The sequence below is a fragment of the Talpa occidentalis genome, unplaced genomic scaffold, assembly GCF_014898055.3.
Source record: "Talpa occidentalis isolate TD23 unplaced genomic scaffold, MPIMG_talOcc4v2.1, whole genome shotgun sequence".
Lineage (NCBI taxonomy): Eukaryota > Metazoa > Chordata > Mammalia > Eulipotyphla > Talpidae > Talpa > Talpa occidentalis.
In genome coordinates this window covers 44,761,107-44,781,635 of record NW_026555331.1, presented here as the reverse complement: position 1 = coordinate 44,781,635, position 20,529 = coordinate 44,761,107, and the positions used below count along the sequence as shown (strand labels likewise).

The window sequence follows — 20,529 nt, the reverse complement described above, 5'->3', positions numbered from 1 at the left end:
TGTCTCTTTTGCTGTGCAGAAGCTCTTTAATTTGATGTAGTCCCAGCTGTTTATCTTTCTCTTCACTATCACTGCTTTGGGTGATGTGTCTGTAAAGATGTCTTTGATGTGCAAATCCCGTAGTGTTTCGCCTATATTTCCTTCTATGTATTTTATGGTTTCAGGTCTTATGTCTAGTTCTTTAATCCATTTTGAGTTGATTTTTGTGTATGGTGTGAGGTAGTGGTCAAGCTTCATTCTTTTGCATGTAGCGACCCAGTTTTCCCAGCACCATTTATTGAACAAACTTTCTTTGCTCCAATGCATAGTCTTTGCTCCTTTGTCAAAGATTAGTTGACCATAAATCTGTACCACATAAATCATTTTTTAACAAAAGAAGCTTCTACCTCTTTAACTGATAAACTTAAATAATTTTTGTCACAAATTTAGTTGCTTTATTGCCTCTATGTGAAGCATGATGAATCACTTTTGGATGGTATAAGGTCATGGAAATGTTATTACACAATATCATAGAGTGATATACCCTGAGAGCTTCTTCCCACATTAAATGCACCCTGAGTATTAATCCTCCTTACAGTGTTTTAAATATAAATTCCATATCTACCATCAGTATGTTTTTCATGTTTGCTGCTCTTATGACATTGACTGTTAGTAGAGAAATGTACCTTCTTTCTGATTCTGATAGTCCCAACTTTTAATTTGTTGTTAGCCATGGAACCACATAACCGTATTTGTTGAGAATGAGTGTTGAGTAAGGATAAATAAGATGTGACATGCTACAATATGAAAACACAAAAATCTGTGGCATTTCTATCTACAAACAAATTAGAAGAAAATTAGGAGAAAAATAAGTTAAGAAAACAACCCCATTTACAATCATATCAAGAAAGAATACACTAGCTAGAAATAAATTTAACTAAGGGAGTTGAAAAGCCTGCATATTGAAAGAAATAGAAAACACACAGACATGAAAGATATTCCATGCTCATGGATTGGAAAAATAAATATTAAAATAGCCATATATGTAAAACAATATACAGAATCAAAGCAATCCTTATCAAAATCCCAATGGCATCCTTCATGAAAATAGAACAAACAAATCATAAAATTTATTTGTAATCACAAGAGACCTTGAATAGCCAAAGCAATTCTAAGGGAAAAAAAGAACTAAAATAGGGGTATCAACTATACTACAAAGTTATGATTATCAAAACATGTTATTGAAATAAAATCAGACATATAGATCAAGGGAACAGGACTGAGAGATTAAAAAAAACCTACACACATACGAAAAAATAAATTACAACAAGGGAGTTAAGACCATACAATGAGGCAAGGAAAGCCTCTCATAAATAAGTTTTTGGGCTTTTTTTTGGAGGGGAGAAGGGAGGAACTGGGCAGCTACAAGCTAAAGGATTCAACTAAAACATGATGTACAAAATTAAATTCAAAGTAAATCAAAGACTTGATTGTAAGTATAAAATACACTGAAGAAAACAGAGGTCATATGCTCCCTGACATTAGCTTTAGAGACATATTTGGGGATGCAATTTCAACAGCAAGACAAACAAAAGCAGAAATAATCTAATGAAACTAAAAAGTTTCTATACCATGAAAGACACTATCATCAAAATGAAAACATAACCTACTGAACAGAAAATATTTGCAAATCATATATTTGACAAGGGGTTAATAACCAAAATATAGAAATAACTTATACAACTCAACAACCAAATTCTTATCAAGATTATCATAATTTTAAAGTGTTCTATAAACACTCTATAATATAAATGAATCAATCCTAAGATTAATAATTTTAATAATTCAGAGGAAAACAAACTTAAATGAGGGGATTATGGTAACAAAAAGTAAGTAATGTGGATACATTTGGAATGAAGAGAGTAATTACTGAGGAAGAAAAAATGGAAAAAATAAACAGGACGTGGTAAGAGAGGAGACACGGAGAAGAAAGGTAATTGAGGAAAATCAACAGAATGTTCAATGACACACTTGTGATTCAATTTTCTATTAATTTAAACATTTATTAAGCATCCATTTCTACAAAAGTATTTTTATTTGGTACCACGAATAATGGAGGAAATGAAAGTCAGTGGTTGTATTTTTTGTGGGGAAGCAGAGATAATGGTGACCTGGAAGTCACTGGGAAACATGATGTGTGTCACTAATTTGACATGGTAAAACAGAAGACTAAAGCAAAAATGAGTCATAATGGAAGGTATTAACCTGAAAATGAACAAATACATGGCAGAAGAGAGAAAAATGGGGAAGTCAGACAGAAAGGATTCCAATTTATTAAGCCATCTTGAAAGAGCCATTTAACCCTCTGACCATGGTTGCCTCATGATTCAACTGAAATAATAATGACTGACAGAAATATCATAAGAAAAAAAAGAGATAATATATGTGAAATGATTCCAAAGAGTGCAGAGCACTGCAGAACCTAAGATGCCATGTTTTGCTGTCGCAAATCCAAGGGTAAAAGGAAGAATAAACGCATTCACTTCCCATTACACATTTACTTTAAAAAGTAAAGTCTTCTCGGGCCTCCACGGTGGCGCAGAGGTTGAGCACTGGGTTGCGAAGCTGCCCGCAGCCTCTGCAGCGCTGGTTTGAGCCCCGGCTACCGGGCAGGGGTCCCACATTGCGGGTACCGGGTGGGGGTCCCACATGGTGCACAGACCTCTCCTGCCACCCACTGCTCCCCTCAGCAGTGTACTTCGGTCCTTCTGCCTGCTCTGCTCCCCGCTCTGGCTCTGGTGAATTCTCTCACCCTCCCGCGCTTCTGTCTGTACCCAGTGCTTGTATAAATAAATAAACAAATCTTTAAAAAAAAATGTGGAATATATACACAATGGAATACTACATGGCAATCAAAAAAGGGATCAAAACAGGGGTGGGGAATAGCACAAGGGACCATGGTGATGGTTCACAGGTGATGTGGTGGTGGGATATTTATGGGGACTACACCTAAGGGGAGAAATCAAATACTGTACAAAAATGGACAACACTGTAAGAAAACTAAAACTTAATAAAAAAATTTTTTAAAATTAAAAATTAAAAAAATTCAATTCCCTTTGCTTAGAAGAAGAAACCAAAAAAAGGGGGTGGGGGAGAGGCTGGAGTCAGCAAATATGAGCTTAGATTGGCTTTGAAACTTAACAAATTACTATCCACTGCCAACTTTATATATTTGCAAAATGATAGGAGTACTGTATTTCAATAGCCTTGCAGTTGTCATTTCATATTGTAATTGCTTATTTGTTCAATCATTTCTTCCACTAAATTGAATGTTCCATTAGGACCATGTCTGTTTTGTTTTGTTCATAGTATATTCTCTGCATCCAACAAAGTAGTTGGTATAGCATAGGCAATAAATGTTTGGCTATCACTAGTTAAGTGACAGCAGAGGAAATTTATTTAATTATTAATCTATTTTCTTAATTATCACTTGTTAAACATGTTTCTTCAATTTTGATAAAGTCCAGTTAATTTTTTACACTTATAATTTGTGTTTTCTGGCTCTTGTATAAAGTCTTTGCCTTCCCTAAGGTTGCAAACATATTCTGTTTTCTTCAAGAAGTTTTATAAGTTTTAACTTATACATTTTTATTTATTAATTCTTTTGAATTCTTCTTTGTGTGTGGTACAAGGCAGGAGTAAAGGGTATTTTGGGTTTGTTTGTTTTCATTTTTTTCTTTCCACATGAATAGTCTTTCCAGGACCATCAGTTAAAAAGATTTTTCCATTGAACTTCTTTGGTGCCTTTGTTGAAATATTTCACTCTGGGTCTGATTTTTGGGCTCTCTACTCTGTTGCATGGATGCTACAGTAGCACCAGCTACTGTATTACTCCCATTTTATAGTAAGTCCTGAAATCAAGTAAAGTAAACCCTGCAATTTTGTTTTTTTTCTTATTGCTTGATTACTATAGTTATTTTTCATTTTCAAAGATATTTTTTATAAGCTTGTGAATTTTTACAAAAGTCCTGTTGAGCTTTTGATTGGGATTATGTTGTATCTATTAATCAATTTTAGAGACCGAATATTGCAACCATATTGGATTTTCTCATCAAACATGGTATATCAATTCATTTATTTATATCTTTTTTTTTTTTGGATTTTTTTTTAAGATTTATTGATTCATTGATTGATTTATGCATACAAGAGCTGGGGTACGGGCCAGAGATGGGGGGCGGAGGGGAAGGTGAGAGGATTCACCGGAGACAGAGTGGGGAGCAGAACAGGCAGACGGACTGAAACACACTGCTGTTGGGGAGGGGGCGGGGGGAGCAGGGGGCAAGACAGGAGGAGAGGTCTGCCTCGCCATGTGGGTTGCTCCCTGGCCAGCCGGGGATCGAGAACTTGTGCTGCAGAGGCTGTGGACTGCTTCATGGTGTGGTGCTTAACCCCTTGCGCCACCAGGGAGTCCCAAACTCCCTTGCATTTTCGCTACCTTAAAGGTTTTTGTTGTCGTTCTCTCATCGCCAGGTCCTAATTCCCATGTTAACCTTGCTACTAGATCCCTAGAGCCTTGCTACTCAAAGGAATGGACAGAGGATTCACTTGGCGTGGGGGAGGGGGTGGTCCTGTCTATTTATATCTTCTTTACCTTCTATGTTTCATATTTTCTTTTGAATATTTGCATACTTTTTGCATTATCCACAAGTGTTCAGTTTTATATGCCATTGTAATTTTTTCAATTTCATTTTCTAAATACAGTTATACAATGGGTTTTATAAACTGATCTTGTATACTGCGACCTTGATAATTTGACTAATTTTAATAGATTGAATCTTTGGATGACATACCATACAATTTTACTTTCTATTTTATCTTTTTATCTTTCATTTATTTTTCTTGCCTTATTACACTGGCTAAACCTCCAGTATGATTCTGAATAAGGAATTTAGAGCATACATCATTGCCTGGTTCCTGACATTGACAGAGATCGCACTCTTTTGGTAATAGGTTTGGTGTCAGTTATTGGTTTCCTACATATGATCTTTAGTGGGCTGAGACATCAAGATCTTATTTATAATTTGAGGTTTTGGATTTTTTAAAACCATATATGGTTGTTGTTGAACTAAGTTTTTTTTTTTCCATGTCTACTGAGGTGATCACATGGCTCTTACCTTTCAATCTGATTACACCAATTGATTTTTAAATATTTAATCAAAATTACATTCCTGGAGGGAAAAAAAAGATACTTTTATCATAATGCATTATAGTTTTTACATGGTTAGATATGATGTGCTCATACTTGATTTAGTATTTTTGTGTATATCTATAAAGTCTATAACCTACTTTTTTTTGTAATGTCATTGTATGTTTTTAGTATCAGGATTCTGCTGGCCTCATAAAATTTATTGGGAAGATTCCATCTTCCTCATTACTGGTAGAAGTTTTTGTAAGATTGGTATTTTTTCTTCCTTAAGGATTTGATAACTTTCACTGGTGAAGTCATAAGAGCCTGTAGTTTTCCATGTGTAATAGTTCTTAATTATAAATCCCATTTCTTTAACAGATGGTGGTTATTAAAATATCCTGTTACTTCTTCTGGTCAGTTTTGTTAATTTATGTTTTCTTAAGGAATTCACCTATTTCATTCAGGCTGTCAAGTGTACTACTATAAAGTGCTCTACCAACATAAAACAATCTGTACTGAATATTCTTTTAAAATTGGTAGAATCAAAAAAAAATAAAATTGGTAGAATCTGTAGTGACATTCTCTTTCATTCTTTATATTGACAATGTTTCTCTTTTTAAAATTAGTATACCTAGGGTTTATCAATTTTTATTGATCTTTTCAAAGAATCAGTTTTGGTTTCATAGAGTTTTCTCTATTGCTTTATCCTTTTTTTATTGATATCCATCATACTAGATTTATGTCCTTCCTCTCCTTTTTCTAGCTTCTTGAGATGGAAGTTTAGGTCATCGATTTAAAGCTATATATTTCCCTCTCAGTAGTGAGTTAACTTCCACAAATGCATTTTCACTTTCGGTCAGTTGAGTTACATTCTAATTAGTCTTGTGATTTCTTCTTTATCTAAAAGGTAATTTTGAAGACTTGATTTTCAGGTATTTGGGGATTTTTACTTAAACCCTGTTAGTGATTTCTAATTTAATTCCACTGTGGCAAACAAATATACTCTGTATGATTTCAATCCTTTAAAATTTACTGAGACTTGCTTCTCCCACCCACCCACTCCCAATATAATGTATCTTTGTAAATTATCTATTGTAAAATTTTTCATTTATTCAGTGTAATATTTTATAAATGTTAATCAGACTTAGTTGGTTGACAGTGCTGTTCAAATATTCTTATATTCTTACATTTTTTGCTAGTAGTCATCAGTAATTGAGAGAGTAATTAAAATATTCAGCAGTAATTATGGGATTGTCTATTTTTCCTTATGGTTCTGTAGACTTCTGTTTAATAATACATTTTGAAGTTGCTATTAGGTGCACAAATATTAAATATTATTGTGTTTTCTTGATATATTGACTCTTTTAATGTTTTCCTTTTGAAGAGGGACATATTTCCCAGCCTAAGGTGAAAATATAATCATGAGACCAAATTCATAGATTCAAAAGCCACCACTTTGTGTATAAGGGAATCTTTTAGGGACACGTTAGGATTTCTCCCTGTCTTGTGTCCTCCATCACCCAGTAGTAGTATAGGGTGTATTCAACTATCCAAAGCCACAGGTTACAAAAGTAACAAGAGGATAAAGGATAAAGGGATAACAGATGCAGGAGTGCTGTCCTTAGTATTCACTTCCATTATATTCTGGGCTATTTATATTATTAATTCCCCTGAATAGCTCTAACTTGGATCATGGTTTCTCCCAGAATTGAAACATTCTCTAGGTAGGTATGAATGATAATTGATAATTAAAATATTTTCTTTATTTTTCTTAATAGAAATATTTTGATTTTATATTTATAATATATTAATATGAGAGGCTCTCACTCCTATACCTTGTGTCAGGTGTTGCTCAGAGGTAAGTCAGCAGCAGCTCCAGGTCTCCACAGCAGGAATAATTTTACTTCAAACAACTTTAACCTACCTTTAACCTAGAATGTAGATTAGATGCAATTTAACTTCATGTTTACTGCTAGAAACCAAAAACTGTATCTTGAGTTAACAAGGAAGAAAAGAGTAGTGAAGAAAACATTGACCTGTCTGTGTCCTTTCTCTGATTTTTTTCTCCTTATTCCTAAACTGTAAGAGATGGAACTCCCTTGCAATGTTGTGATCCCATCAATGGAGTATATACATTGGATAGTTGGTTCTGCTACATTTAATTTTTCCTTTTCCTCCCTTTAGTATTTTCTACTACATGTTAACCCTCTCTACCCTTACTCTTTTCTCCTCTGAAGACAAAACAAAACAATGAATGAAGACTTAGAGACACCGAAAAACAAAGTAAAACACTAACACAGCTGCATGCAAGGGCATATGAAGCAGTGATTGTTAATGGCAAGGGACTTTTTTTAGGGGATATCAAAAAATACTCCAAAATTAGAATGAGGTGATATGATGATTGCACAAATCTGTGACTATATTAGAAAACACTGACTTGTACACTTTAAAAGGGAAATTTATATGGTAGATGAATTATATCATCTAAAAGACGGTTGAAAAAGATGTGAAAAACCTATACTGAGAACTATACAAGACACCACCAAAACATACAGAAGATACAAAGAAATGGAGAGATAGTCCATGTTCATGGATTAGAAGACTAAACATTGTTAAAATAGCCATCTTAGGGAAAGCAATTTACAGGTCTATAAATCCCTATTGAACTTTGGAGGTGGGTGTGGTGAGGTATATATACACATATTGAGATGGGAAACTATATTTCCAAAACTTACACAATATTGAAAATCAAGGATAAATCAATAAAATTTTACCTTTATTTTAAAAAGACAATAAAAAATAAACTGTTGAAAGAGCAAGAAAGAAATTAGTATTAACATAAGCTTTAAAATATTGTCCCTTTGATTCTATCTCTAGCTCTATATTCTCCATTGACCTCCAGCATGCTAGACAGCTGCATCTGAGGGTCTAAAAGGCACCTCAAATTTAATATAGTGATGGCTCTTGATGTCTCTTTCCAACTCAGATCTTTTCCTCTGCCTACATTCTTGTCTCAGCAATGCACTATTACCTGCAAAGTTTACTTTCTAACTAGGATATGAGCAGGAATGTTTCCAAGTCTTGTTCTTTCCTGTGCACTTGGAGTTGGCAAAGAGTTGAACTCAGTGAATATTTGTTGAATGAAATAACCATGAGATTAAATGAAATATCCCTGAAAATTAAATAATCAAACCATCAACTGTCACTGAATTTAAGAATGATCTTTGAAGTATCTCAATTTTAACACACAAAAATGGGCATGGTTGGGCCTCCCTGGTGGTACAAGGGGTTAAGACTCAACTTATGGGGCTGTCCGCAGCCTCTGCAGCACGAGTTCGATCCCTGGCCGGCCAGGAAGCATCTCACATGGAGCAGCAGACCTCTCCTGACTCACCCGCTGCTCCCCTCAGCAACGTACTTCAGTCAATCTGTCTGTTCTGTTCCCCACTTTGTCTCTGGTGAATCCTCTCACCCCCCCACACCTCGGGCCTATACCCCAGTTCTTGTATGCATAAATAAATCTTTTTAAAAAATGGGCATGGTCTATAAACTTTGAAAATGATATCATTTCTATTATAATTTTTAAAGTAAAAAATAATTTTCCCTAATAACTCTGTGTTAGATTGCAAGAAACATTCGAATGATAAAAATCAATACAAGGAGTTGAGAGAAAGACATATTTGAATAGGAATTTCTTTTAGAATAAGAATAAAGAACTAAAAAAAATTGCCGTCACCCAACAGATGGCTAAAAACACATTTTCAGAACCTCTTAAACACCCACCAAGCACTCATGTAATAAGAAATGCAAATAGCAGCCCCTGCTCTCTCTCTCTCTCTCTCAACCCTATCTTGGGTCATTTCAAATCTTCAAGTGATTCCTTCCTTATAGTCAGCCACCTATTTCCCACTCTTAAGATGCTATAGTGTTTAGGGCTTACAAAGGCTCATGTATCTATTTTCTTTCCTTTTCTAAGGTAATTTTTACTGCAACTAGTGTTTGATGAAACAAGATTTTTTTCCCCAGATAATCTTCACACATTCTTTTTTGCAAGTTCTACACACCTTTTTCTAATAATTCCAATATTTTTCTAAAACTATTTTTGAGCCATATGTGAACCTGTTAACTGAAAACATTTTCAAAACCTTACATTAAAAAAATAGTTATTTAAATTAAACTTTGGGCCCTTAAGCCAAATTGATAGGAATTAGTGAGGTTTGGTCTTCAGTAAGCACTGGAGCTGACTCGTTCAACCTTTATGAAAGTCTTATGAGAACCCATGAAAATCATATTTTATACTGTTTGAATTTATAATTTACTACAAAATAAAGCCATTCTCTCCTTAAATTTCCATTGTTGCTTAGGTACCAATTCCAATTATTTTTTTAAATCTGTTGATCCCAACTGTTTTCTGAATGTTTGGCAAACACCTAAGTCATTTGGTATAAAATCACCTCATATTTTTATATTTTTGACAGAAACTGCCCCATTCTTCTCTGGGATTTAGTTTCTATACCTGCAAAATGGAGATAACTATATCTACCTCCCAAGATTATAAAATGGGTCAAATGAAGTTAGCCATGAGGGCCCTTGATAAATGATAGTGTGTTAAGTGTTGAGTAATATTGAAATAAATATTGAACAATATCAAACAAAGACTCCCTACAAAGCCTTCAATGTTTGTTGTTTGCAACAGTATAGTGATGTTGACAGAAAAGGTGCCATTCCAGGAATCCTAGTAAATTTATATGCCCTTTCATTTAGACTATTCTGGTATTTTCCATCTTTTTTCATTTAGAACATTGAAAACAAATTACCAAATACACTTTCCTGGGTATAAACACCTTGTGATTTTCTGTTCCCTTGGCACTTTTTAATTTTGTGATGATAGCACTTGTCATACCTTTTATCTTCCCCACTAGACCCATCGTTGAGCCTGAATCATGAAGAAAGGCAGCGTTCTCTACAAATTTTTAAACCTCACACACAAGGATGGTATTCACAGATACACAAGTGAAAATTTACCACATGAAATATTCTTTTTTTAGAAACTTGATACTGAAGAAACATCAGTTTTTATGAGGAAAAATATTTCAAAAATTGCCAGACCCACTAACAACATTTTAACCTTCTTCTGTGAAGACAATAATTTATTTCTTTATAAATAGTTTTAGGTTTTTGTCCCAAGTGCAAGCCACCTATCCATGGATTACCCATTTAAAAAAATTATTATAACCAATATAGCCCCAAATGTGTCCCAAGGGAAAGATAGACTAGGAAAAAAAGGCCTCTAAAGTCCAATAAACATGTAAATGACACAATCTAGATTCACCTTAGAAAATATAAACGGTCCTTGGTTACCATGGTCAGTAACTTCCTTATTTGGTACATGGGTATTTCACTACCCTTCCATTTTCCTCTATGTTTAAAGTACTTCATAAATTAAAAAAAAAAAATCTGCACCTCTGTTTTTAACTGGAATGTCCTAAAGTTGTTTAAGCACAGAGTCCTTTTTTACATGTTCTGGATATCTCGCTAATAATACAGACAACTATATTTTGGATTATTCTTCTTCATCTACCCCAAAACAATGACTTTGTCACTAAACAGAAGGACAGCAGGTCCTGGGTATGAATGCAGAGGAGGACGGGAAGAGTAAACCCACACCTCAGAGTCTCAGCCACATGCAAGTCATAGGTGATATATTGCATTTCCACTGCAGTTTTTAGCTACATATTTAATGTGTGCGGTAAACTCTTTCCACCCCTCTGGATGGCAGCCAGGTTTTTGTCAAGATAAAAGTTCCAGATCTGAGCAGATTGATGAACTTAAGAGAGAGAATGTGTCTGTCTTCTTTGCACAAGTAGGCAAAAGATTCATCAGTTTCTGAGCTGAAAAAGAAGATTTCTGAGTTCACCACACATATAATGGAATAGCAGAATTCGGATGAACAAAGTCACTTTAGAAAAGACTATGAAATATCTTGGTAGCATGAAATGAGGAGGAGGCTGTAGTCACCAAAATAACTATGAAATTTAGGATGCTTGAGTAAAGGCTTATAAAAGATTTCTTTCTGAACCCATAAAGAATATAAATTACCTTCTATGCATAGTTGCAGGTCTTTGGATCATATTCAATAACAATAGGTAGCGACAGAACAATATTCTCCCAATTGTACAGAGGGGAACACTGAAGCATAGAGACATCAAGTTACTTGAGAAGGCCATGTAACCAGCAAGTGGGGAAGCTGGAACCTGACCCCAGAGCCTGTTACATAGCTGCCTGTTCTACAGAGAAATAACGGCAGGGTAGAATCACCTGCTTTGACCCAAACCTGTTCCACCCATCTTACTAACAAGCCCACGATGAGTGCACAGTTAAGGTCACATTCATGAACTAAAAATTATCCTGTCTGCAGATTTTATCAAATAGTATTTCAAGACACATGGCCTTTTAAAAAACTGAACTTAATATAAAATGTTGGAGCACTTTTGACATTCACTTATTTTAACTGGCTATCCCCAATTAGTCCATATCAAGGAGATTTTACTTTTATTTAACCTTCCATTATGACAAGAACATAAGAAAAGCAAATATGGCCCTGGCAACTGTCAGGCATAGCATGGAGATAGGACATTCTCAGTCAGTCTTGATGGAGCAAGGCACAGGCAGACAGATGCTTTAGTTTCTTTGCACCTCAAGGCGCCATGATGTTCTGTCAGATGAATGAACTCCACCTGTATGTCACTGCAAAGCTGTAACCCTAAAATTACAGACCCTCCTCCAAAACTGTACATCCCCCTATATAACAGGGGTTTTCCAAAACTGTATCTCCAATGAAATGTACGAATGTAATCACTTAGATTTTGCTACACATATCTCAGAGTTATATTCTGTTCCCTTTCATTCAGCATATAAGAGCATCAAAGGTTATTTACCAAATTCAGTGAGCTATTTGAATATTTAGGAATTACTCCCTAGCCAAATCATATAACTTTCTTTATAGAGATGGTCTGGCCACAATTTTTTAGGGCCCACGTGAAAATTACATCCCAAATTGTCTTAGCCAAGCAAGGTCTCTTGAGAGATCTAACCTTGATGTTAGTGATAAAGAGGAAGGGGGGTTTTCAATCTCTTGGCAGACAACTTGGCTTACAAGACAACTTGTAAGCTGTGGGCTCTTGAAAGTGGAACTAGACCTTCTCCACTGTTATTTCCCACATGTGTATTAGGAACATGATAAGCAATGGCCCACAATAAATATCCACAAGGGAATGAATAGAACATGCAAAGCTCACCAAAAGCAAACAGTCTAATTGAAAACAGTCAACAACAAAGGATTTGAGTAGGCTGTAAGGTTGGTTACAAGAGCTTTAAGCACTCTCAAATATTTCAGAAAGTCCACTGGAAACCACACACTTAAGGAACTAAAAGATGAAGTTCCCTTGATTTTAGCATACATTTTACCAAGTCACTGTGACAAGACTGGTTACTCTATGCAGCTAGAAGTTCAGATACTACTTAGTATAGTAGCAAAGAAAGACCCCATTCCTCTCCCCCCTGAGCCCATCTTGAGGTAGGAGGACAGAGTACTCTGGGCAGATTTGCTAAAGATGTCAAGTATACACAGAGCTCAGCTCTCTCTGGCTCCTCACTAAGAAGCAGATTTGGGCTAGGGCTTGACTTTTCACTTTTCCTCTTCTTTTTTTCTACCATAGTTATGGGACACAATCTGGTCACCTAGAAATAAAATTTTGGTGAAGGAATAGAGGCCCTAGTAAAGGGTGAAGAATACATTCTTTCCAACACCAGCTTACTGGGATCATCCACCAGGGATTACAAGCATGAAGTTCACAGTGAAATGAGCTAATTTCTCATTTGTTGTCATCTGCTGTGTACACATGTCCCTTGGAAACTTCACAGGGAGTGGGGCTGGCCCAGGCAGTAGTCACAGAGGGCCCGACCCATCCTACCACAGCCATGTGTGAGGCCGCCTCTACCTGAGGTATTATACTTTGCCAAAGAAAAACATTCCAAAAAACAGAAGTTGATTAGCAGTGAGTGGTAGATCACTTCATAAAAGTGAGATTTTTCTATCCACAACAGTAAGGGAGTGAAGGTCAGATCATTCCCTGGGTATAAGGCACTGAAACAAAGGAGGGTGACAGGCTGGTCGGCAGACCAGGACACTAATCCTGGCCCCACCTAACTTGCTAAGTACCCCGAGCTGGACAAAGCATTTCACCTTTTATAGTCTCAGTGTCCTCAGGAGTCAAATGAGGGTAGTGAATTACTAAACAATCTCTGTTCCTTTCCATCTCCAGCAGTCTACAATTCAGTGAATGACAACTTTGTCTGGTATCTTAAGTACATGCCTTTTGCTAGAGCCAACACAGACCATTGGCAAGACACACACTTGTTAGCAAATTGGAATTCAGTGTTTGCTGCACAGTCCCTGCCAAAGGCTTCTTAAAGTCATCTGATATTCAAGAGATAGTCTAATAGATGTGTTAACCATCCCTGAAGAGTTGGCACATAGGAAGCCCATTCCATCCCATTAATATTTATTGAGTACTCAATATGGGAACTCAGGCATATATTATCTCATTTAAAAGCTTTTCTTCCCAGTTTTCCAGAAGATGAAATCTTTCTTGGGGGCAGGGCTCATTACTAAAAGATGAAATCTTGATAGAACTGCTAGCAGTATTTCATGTCCAGATTTCTACCTAAATTTATACCAATAGATTACCAATCCCATCAAATTATCTGAATTTTGTCCCTAAAACACAGCATAGTGAGCACAGTCCCAGGCCTTGGTATCTCAGCCCCCACTGTTTTGCCTTCACAGAGTAACAAGTTATTAAACTGCTCCTCTCATTGACAGTGTCCTTGTATTTGTTTTTCCTAATTAAACTCTGGTGGAAGATATTATTCACTATGCTACTCAGTGTTCCTCACACTAAGCCCATTAAGTTAGTTTTCTGTTTGTTTGTTGTTTTTTTGTTTTTGTTTTTGTTTTTTTTTTGGTTGGGAGGGTGGTTAGAATCTTATCACTGCAGACAAGTTACTAAGCCTCCTTTGATCAGAATTGATACCATGTAATACAGTGTTACTTGTTGTCCCATTTAAGTTTAAATTAGTGTCCATTAGTGTACTCAAGGAATACATCTGAGATATCCATAAGATAATAAGCATCCATTCCACTGTTCCTTTAGCCATTCCAAAGCCTCCTAGGAATAAATGGGCATATAAATCTCAAATAAATATAGGGAGATTCCAGTTCAGTGATTAAAAGCACAGGCCATGAACCTTTGCTCCCCTGAGGCCACAGGACTCTATGTGATTTCACTTCTAAATCAGTATCCTCAGTTTAAGAATGAGATTGTATTGATGACCAAGGTATAATTTCTCACGAGCTCCTCCTTCATATATAGCATTTAGTACAATTCCTGGTTTATAAGTATTCAGCAAATATTCATTCATATGGGCATTATTCTGAGACCAATTTGTCCTGTATTTCATTCCATTCTTCTATTGATTTTACTGGTTTACTAAACTTTCAAAAATCACCCTCTCTTGTCTTAGTCCTCACGGTCCATCATTATAATCAAAACCAGGCCAGCTTCTTCAACAATAAGTTCCTCTCTCATGCTCTCCACCATTCACCATTCTGGCTAAATCTTATCCCTGCTGAATTCAACTTTCTATTTAGTCTACAAGAGACAGCGTAGTGTAGAGCATACTGGTGCTAGTTCAAGTGTTAGCGGGCCCAAACTGCTGCCTTGCCACATAACAGCTATGCGTCTTTAAGTAAGTTGCTCACTGTTTCTGCAAGATGAAGAGGGTAATAATAATGCCTGACTCATGGACATGTAATGAAGTTTAGATGAAACTATATACTTAGACTGATACTGGCCACAATAGGCATTTAATAAACATTAGCAGGATTATTTTTATTATTATTTTTCTGAGCATAAACCAATGGAATAAAGTTGGGGAAAATCAAATACCCAGACAGACGACTTGAACCACAAACAGAGAACCATGAACATCATATGGAACTTCAATACTGTCTGGAAATTCTATTTGATTCCCCTCTCCTAGTCTCCCATACTATTTCAAGCCTTTAGCTCTTCAAATCTCCTTCACCTCAGCTTCCTGCTGTGTGAGGAAAAAGGAAGCCATCAGACAAGTACTACTTCCTCTAACCATCATCCAGTATACATCTATCTACATCTGACCACATTTTCTTCACCTCTCTAATTGAATGGCATGAAGATCTTTGCATCCATCAAGTTCAACCCCAGTATCTGGCTGTGGTCCCTACCCCCTGTGGATTTTCCAAAGACTTTCCTGCTGCACTCTTCTCTCTTTTCTCAAGATCTTCAGTTCCTCAATAAGCAAACCCCAATAATCCTCACTTCCTGGTATCCATGCCCTTGTATTTCTCCTCCCCTTAAGTGTGGGTGGCTCACATCTAACCAAGAGAACATGGCAAAGTTTTCAGAGTGTCACCCCTGTGATTACAGTGCATTCTATGAGACTCCCTCTTACTAGCAGACAGGCACTAAGGTTCTCCCTGCTGGCATGAGGAAGAAAGAAAAAATACAGAGGAAGCCCACATGACAAAGCACTGAGGGGAGTGGAAACTGAGGGGAGGGGAGAGGGGCTTTAAGAGCTGAGGGCAGCCAGTAGGTGACAGTCCACAAGCACCCTCCTCCTACAGATGCAACGAAGTGAATTCACCTAATAAGTGAATTCTTCCCTAATCAAGTCTCCTAATGAGAACATAGCTCACCAACACCCTGACTGCAGCCTTGTAAGGCTCAACAGCAGACCCAGTTAAGTTAAGCCTGACCTCTAACCCATATACTATGAGAACTGTTTGTGATAATTTGTACAAGAAAATGAATAAACTCTTCCTCTACCAAGTAATTCCCATCACGCTGCGGTCAACACACTAGGTTCGACAGTGTCATGTTTTTAAAAAATTTGTAGGGCCTCCCTGATGGTGCAGGGGGTTGAGTCTCAACACTATAAAGCTGTCTGCAGCCACTGCAGCACGAGTTCAATCCCTGGCCAGGGAACTAACCCACATGGCGCAGCAGACCTCTCCTGTCTCACACACTGCTCCCCTCAGCAGTGTATTTAAGTGAATCTGTGTGTGCTGCTCCCCACTCTGTTTCTGGTGAATCCTCTCACCCCTGCATCTCTGGCCTGCACTCCAGCTCTTCTAGATCATATGTTCTTCAAAAACTCCCCATCTTCTTTCCAACAAAACTTGCTAAAAAGACTTTTTCCTATGTCTCACTATGACCTTATCTCCCATTCACTGTTCAATCCACTATAGCAACATCCCTGACCTCATATTCTTTTATTAAGGATACTAAAATCGGGCCTCCCTGATGGCGCAAGGGTTAAGACACAACCTATGAAGCTAACCGCAGCCACCAGAGCATGAGTTCGATCCCCGGCCAAGGAGCAATCCACATGGTGCAGCAGACCTCTCCTGCCTCACCTGCTGCTCCCCTCAGCAGTGTATTTCAGTTAGTCTGCCTGTTCTGTTCCCCACTCTGTCTCTGATGGATCCTCTCACCGCCTGTACCCCTGTTCTTGTATGCATAAATAAATAAATCTTTTTTAAAAAATAGGAAAAAAAGGATACTAAAATCAAGGCTACATTATCTATTCTCAATAACATGTTTTTATCCTTATCTTATTCAATGTCCCATTCAACACAGTTCACTACTCTCCACATTTAGACCTATTTCTTCTCTTGGCTTACTGGAGTTAACAGTTTCTAGTTTTCCTCTGACCTATGCAGCTGCTGCTTCTCATTCATCTTACTAACCTCTCCTCCTATACCCCAGCTTAAATAGTGCCGGGTCACAGGGTTTGTCCCCTAAGGCCCTCCTCCCGTGGTCTACTACATTACTCTTCTAGTCCCCAGCTTTAAATGACATGAACATGTTGATGACTCTCAACATTTTCTCTCTAGCCCTGACCACTGCCCTCGGTTTCACACCCTACAGCCATCTGCCTAATTGTCATCTCCACTTGGATACCCAGACATCATCTCAGACTTAACATGTACAAAACAAAATATTTGATTTCACCCTCACAAAAATCTATTGATCTTCCAGTTTTCCAATCTCAGTACATGCCACATCTAACCCATAGGGACCTCTCTGTCCTTACAACTCTCACCTAATTCATCAGCAATTGCCTGCAGATCAAATTTTGCAACAGATCCTGAAGTCTACTTAAGTCTACTCCCGTAAGTCTACTTCTGTTAACCTAGTCCAGACTGCCTTTCCCTCCCTCTTGGACTATAGTGACAGTCACCTACCTGGTCTTCCTTCTTCTCCCTCCTGTTCTCTATACTCACATAGCATGACCTTTTAAAAATACAAATCACCTTTTATGCCTTTACTGCTCAAAACTTTCCAGAGATTCTACATTTAAAAGACCCACTGGGTTTTCTGTGGCTGGCCTCTACCTTCCTTTCCAACATATCTACTACCAACCAAGTTACAGTAACATTTACCTTTTCCTCCTTCCCATCCCAACATGTTTGCAGTTGTTATCACCCTGCCTGGAAATATCTTCCCAAACTGCAAATTTGTGATCACAGATCAAATGTCCCCTCCTCAGTTAGGTCTTTCCCATAGTAGATTTCATTCATTCCCTCATAGAGTATATTACAAACTCAAGAGCCACACTTACTTGTTTGTTGGTTTGGTAGATCATTGCTGTATATCCTCTTATTAGATTTAGGCATCTGGAAGATGCTTGTTGCTGTTTTCTATAATAGCATTTGGCACATAGTAGGTGCTCAATAAATATTTGAGTAAGTCAATGCATATGTATCATACATATGATGTTGACATTCTTATTTGCATTAGAATAAAATATTGCATTTGAAAATATCTTTAGAGGCTGTATGAAGAAGGCTTTACAGCAGTAAAAAAAAAATTCATAAGAAGTATACCTTAAGTCACTCACTCAATATGTGAATTTCTGAAAAGTGGCCAAACCAAAACATTATAAACTAATGCCCACTTTAAAAGAGTTTAACAGAAATTTCTTTGAAGATAGGAAAAAAATTATGTGTATTAACACACTCTATTTATTATGTTCTTACAGATTTTTATCTTTTCCTACACTGGGGCTGCTTTGATCACAGACTATAAATTATATTGTTTCTATCACAAATTGTTTTACTACTGTTCCAACTACAAGAAATTGTCAGGGTCTGGACAGAAATGCAAAGGCAAATGCAAATGCAAATGTATACCTCTTGTTATACAATGTCACCGATGCCAAGTGACTTAATACCCAGTAATATCCTGTAGCCATTCAATGCAGGCTTTTTGGCAGACCATGGTAATGAGCGTGGTCATGGTCTATATTCCAACAAGCAACTGTCAAAAACTATCACCCCAAACGACTACTTACTGAAAATTTCTCACTCCCAGAGCTGGTACTTCCAGGGTGGTCTAGGAAAGAAATTTGTGTCATTGTCTACTCTAGGGCTATTCTAGATGCTGATGCTTAACATTTCTTTGGAAATGCAATTTCATGCTTTAAAGGAGGTTTTTTTGTTTTTTGTGCAAGTCCCAAAAATTTTTTTAAAAATATTCTCTATTATGCTCGTTTATTTGTGTAGTTTATACACCAGTATCACCTGAAAACTCCAGTAGTTACTAAGTTGATGTTAAGAACCACTCTTGAGAAAAATCACTCCATCGCTTACCACTTGCTGCCCTCAAAACTTCTTAGCAACATACTGCATGAACCTCAACGTGGTTTGCTTTGTCCAATCGCATGCCTGAAAGCCCAGCCAGTGAGTTGTGTAATAATAAACCCCTTATCTCCTGAAGATACACAAACGGGAAATCTCTTGGTGCTTCACTTCTTTAGAATTCTCAGCAGAAACTCATGTCCATTTTAAATTAATGCCAAATATCCCCACCCCCCACCCCAACATACACTTTTCCCGATTTCCTCCTTTTTCCTTATTTACACTTTTGAGAAGGAGGGAAAATGCTAAAACAATGTCGAGTTCAAATCAGGGAAGGGGTGGGGGCCGCACTGCCAAAAAGCTGCCAGCAAAATGCATGTAGAAACCAAGGGCTTGGTTTTTGCCGTACTGGGCTTACCGGTTCCCTCACAAGCACCGGTGATGGAAACTCATCAACAACTGATCTTGGGTGATGCCAGTTGCCATAAGCCTGTCTCAAAATACGGACAAGGGGACACTTGTGCTACCTCCGGGAAGAATAAAATCGCGGTCCCTCCTACCTCGCCCGTCCCCATCGGGCGCAAACCGGCGCCTACCGCGTCCCATCTCCAAGTTCCCTACCTCACCAGGGCGCAGTGTCCTTCTGCACCCGCTCGCGATCGCAGATCTTCCCGGACAGCGAGCGCTGCAGCCGGGCAAGGTGCTGGGGGCCCCGGGCGTGAGCTCATCGGTTCCCAAGCGCTGCCCCGCGCAGTCGCCGGCCCCGCCAGACACACCCCTCCCGGGCCGGTCCCCGCCGGCCGCAGCTCCCGACCTCAGCCCGCGCCGCGCCGCGCCCGCCCGCCCGCCCGCCCGGGGCCCGGCCCCTTCCCGGGCCGGCGGGTCCCGCGCGCGCCCCCGCGCCCACACGCACCTTCATCGCGCCCCGGGCCGGGCCCTTGGGGACCGCGCGGCCAGGGCCGAGGGGCCCGAAGCGCTCCTCTCCGTCCTCCTCGTCGTCAAAGCCGTCCACCACCTCGACGACCACCTCCTCGTCCTCGTCTTCCAAGTCGTCCTCCTCCTCCTCCGCGCCCCCTCGGGGCTTCTCCGCCACCCGCCCGAGCCCCCTGCGCCGCCTGCTCCCGCCTTCCTCGTCCTCGTCTTCCTCCCCGAGCAGCAGCAGCACCGGCGACGAGGCGGCCGCAGCCCCGGCGGCCCGAGGGGGGCCGGTCCCGGCGCTGCGCGGCGGCGGCAAAGGCGGCCTCCAGCTCTCCGCGGCCGGAGGCGCGGCCGGGCCCGGGGCGGGGGGCGGGAGCCCGGGCAGGGCGCCCTCGCGGGCGGGCGCGGGCGCGGGTCCGGGCGGCTGCAGCGCTGCACCCCCCGGCGGCTGCCCAGGCTGGAGCGCTTGGCGAGACGCCGCGCCTGCATGCCTGACCGCGGGCGCCGGCCGCGACGCCGAGCCGGAGTTTGTCACCTCCTCCTCCGCAGCCTCCTCCTCCCGGGGCGGCCGCGGCGGTCGCCGGGGCCCGGGGCGCGGGCTGCGGGGGGCTGCGGGGGGCTGCGGGAGCCGCCTCCCCGCGCTGGCCGCGACCACTGGCTGCAGAGGCGCGGGCGCCGCCTTCGCTGGACCGGCCCGCGG

The 20,529-nt window shown here is 39.4% G+C and overlaps 1 protein-coding gene across 1 annotated transcript in view; it reads right to left on the bottom strand.

Moving 5' to 3' along the window:
• The window catches only part of ZNF704 (zinc finger protein 704), a 207,910-nt gene extending 187,592 nt beyond the window's left edge, over nucleotides 1–20,318 (bottom strand). Inside the window, 2 exon segments of the mRNA XM_054692169.1 lie at nucleotides 19,825–20,265; nucleotides 20,268–20,318. Coding sequence (XP_054548144.1) covers nucleotides 19,825–20,265; nucleotides 20,268–20,318 — 492 coding nt within the window.
• Nucleotides 20,319–20,529: the final 211 nt, after the last annotated feature.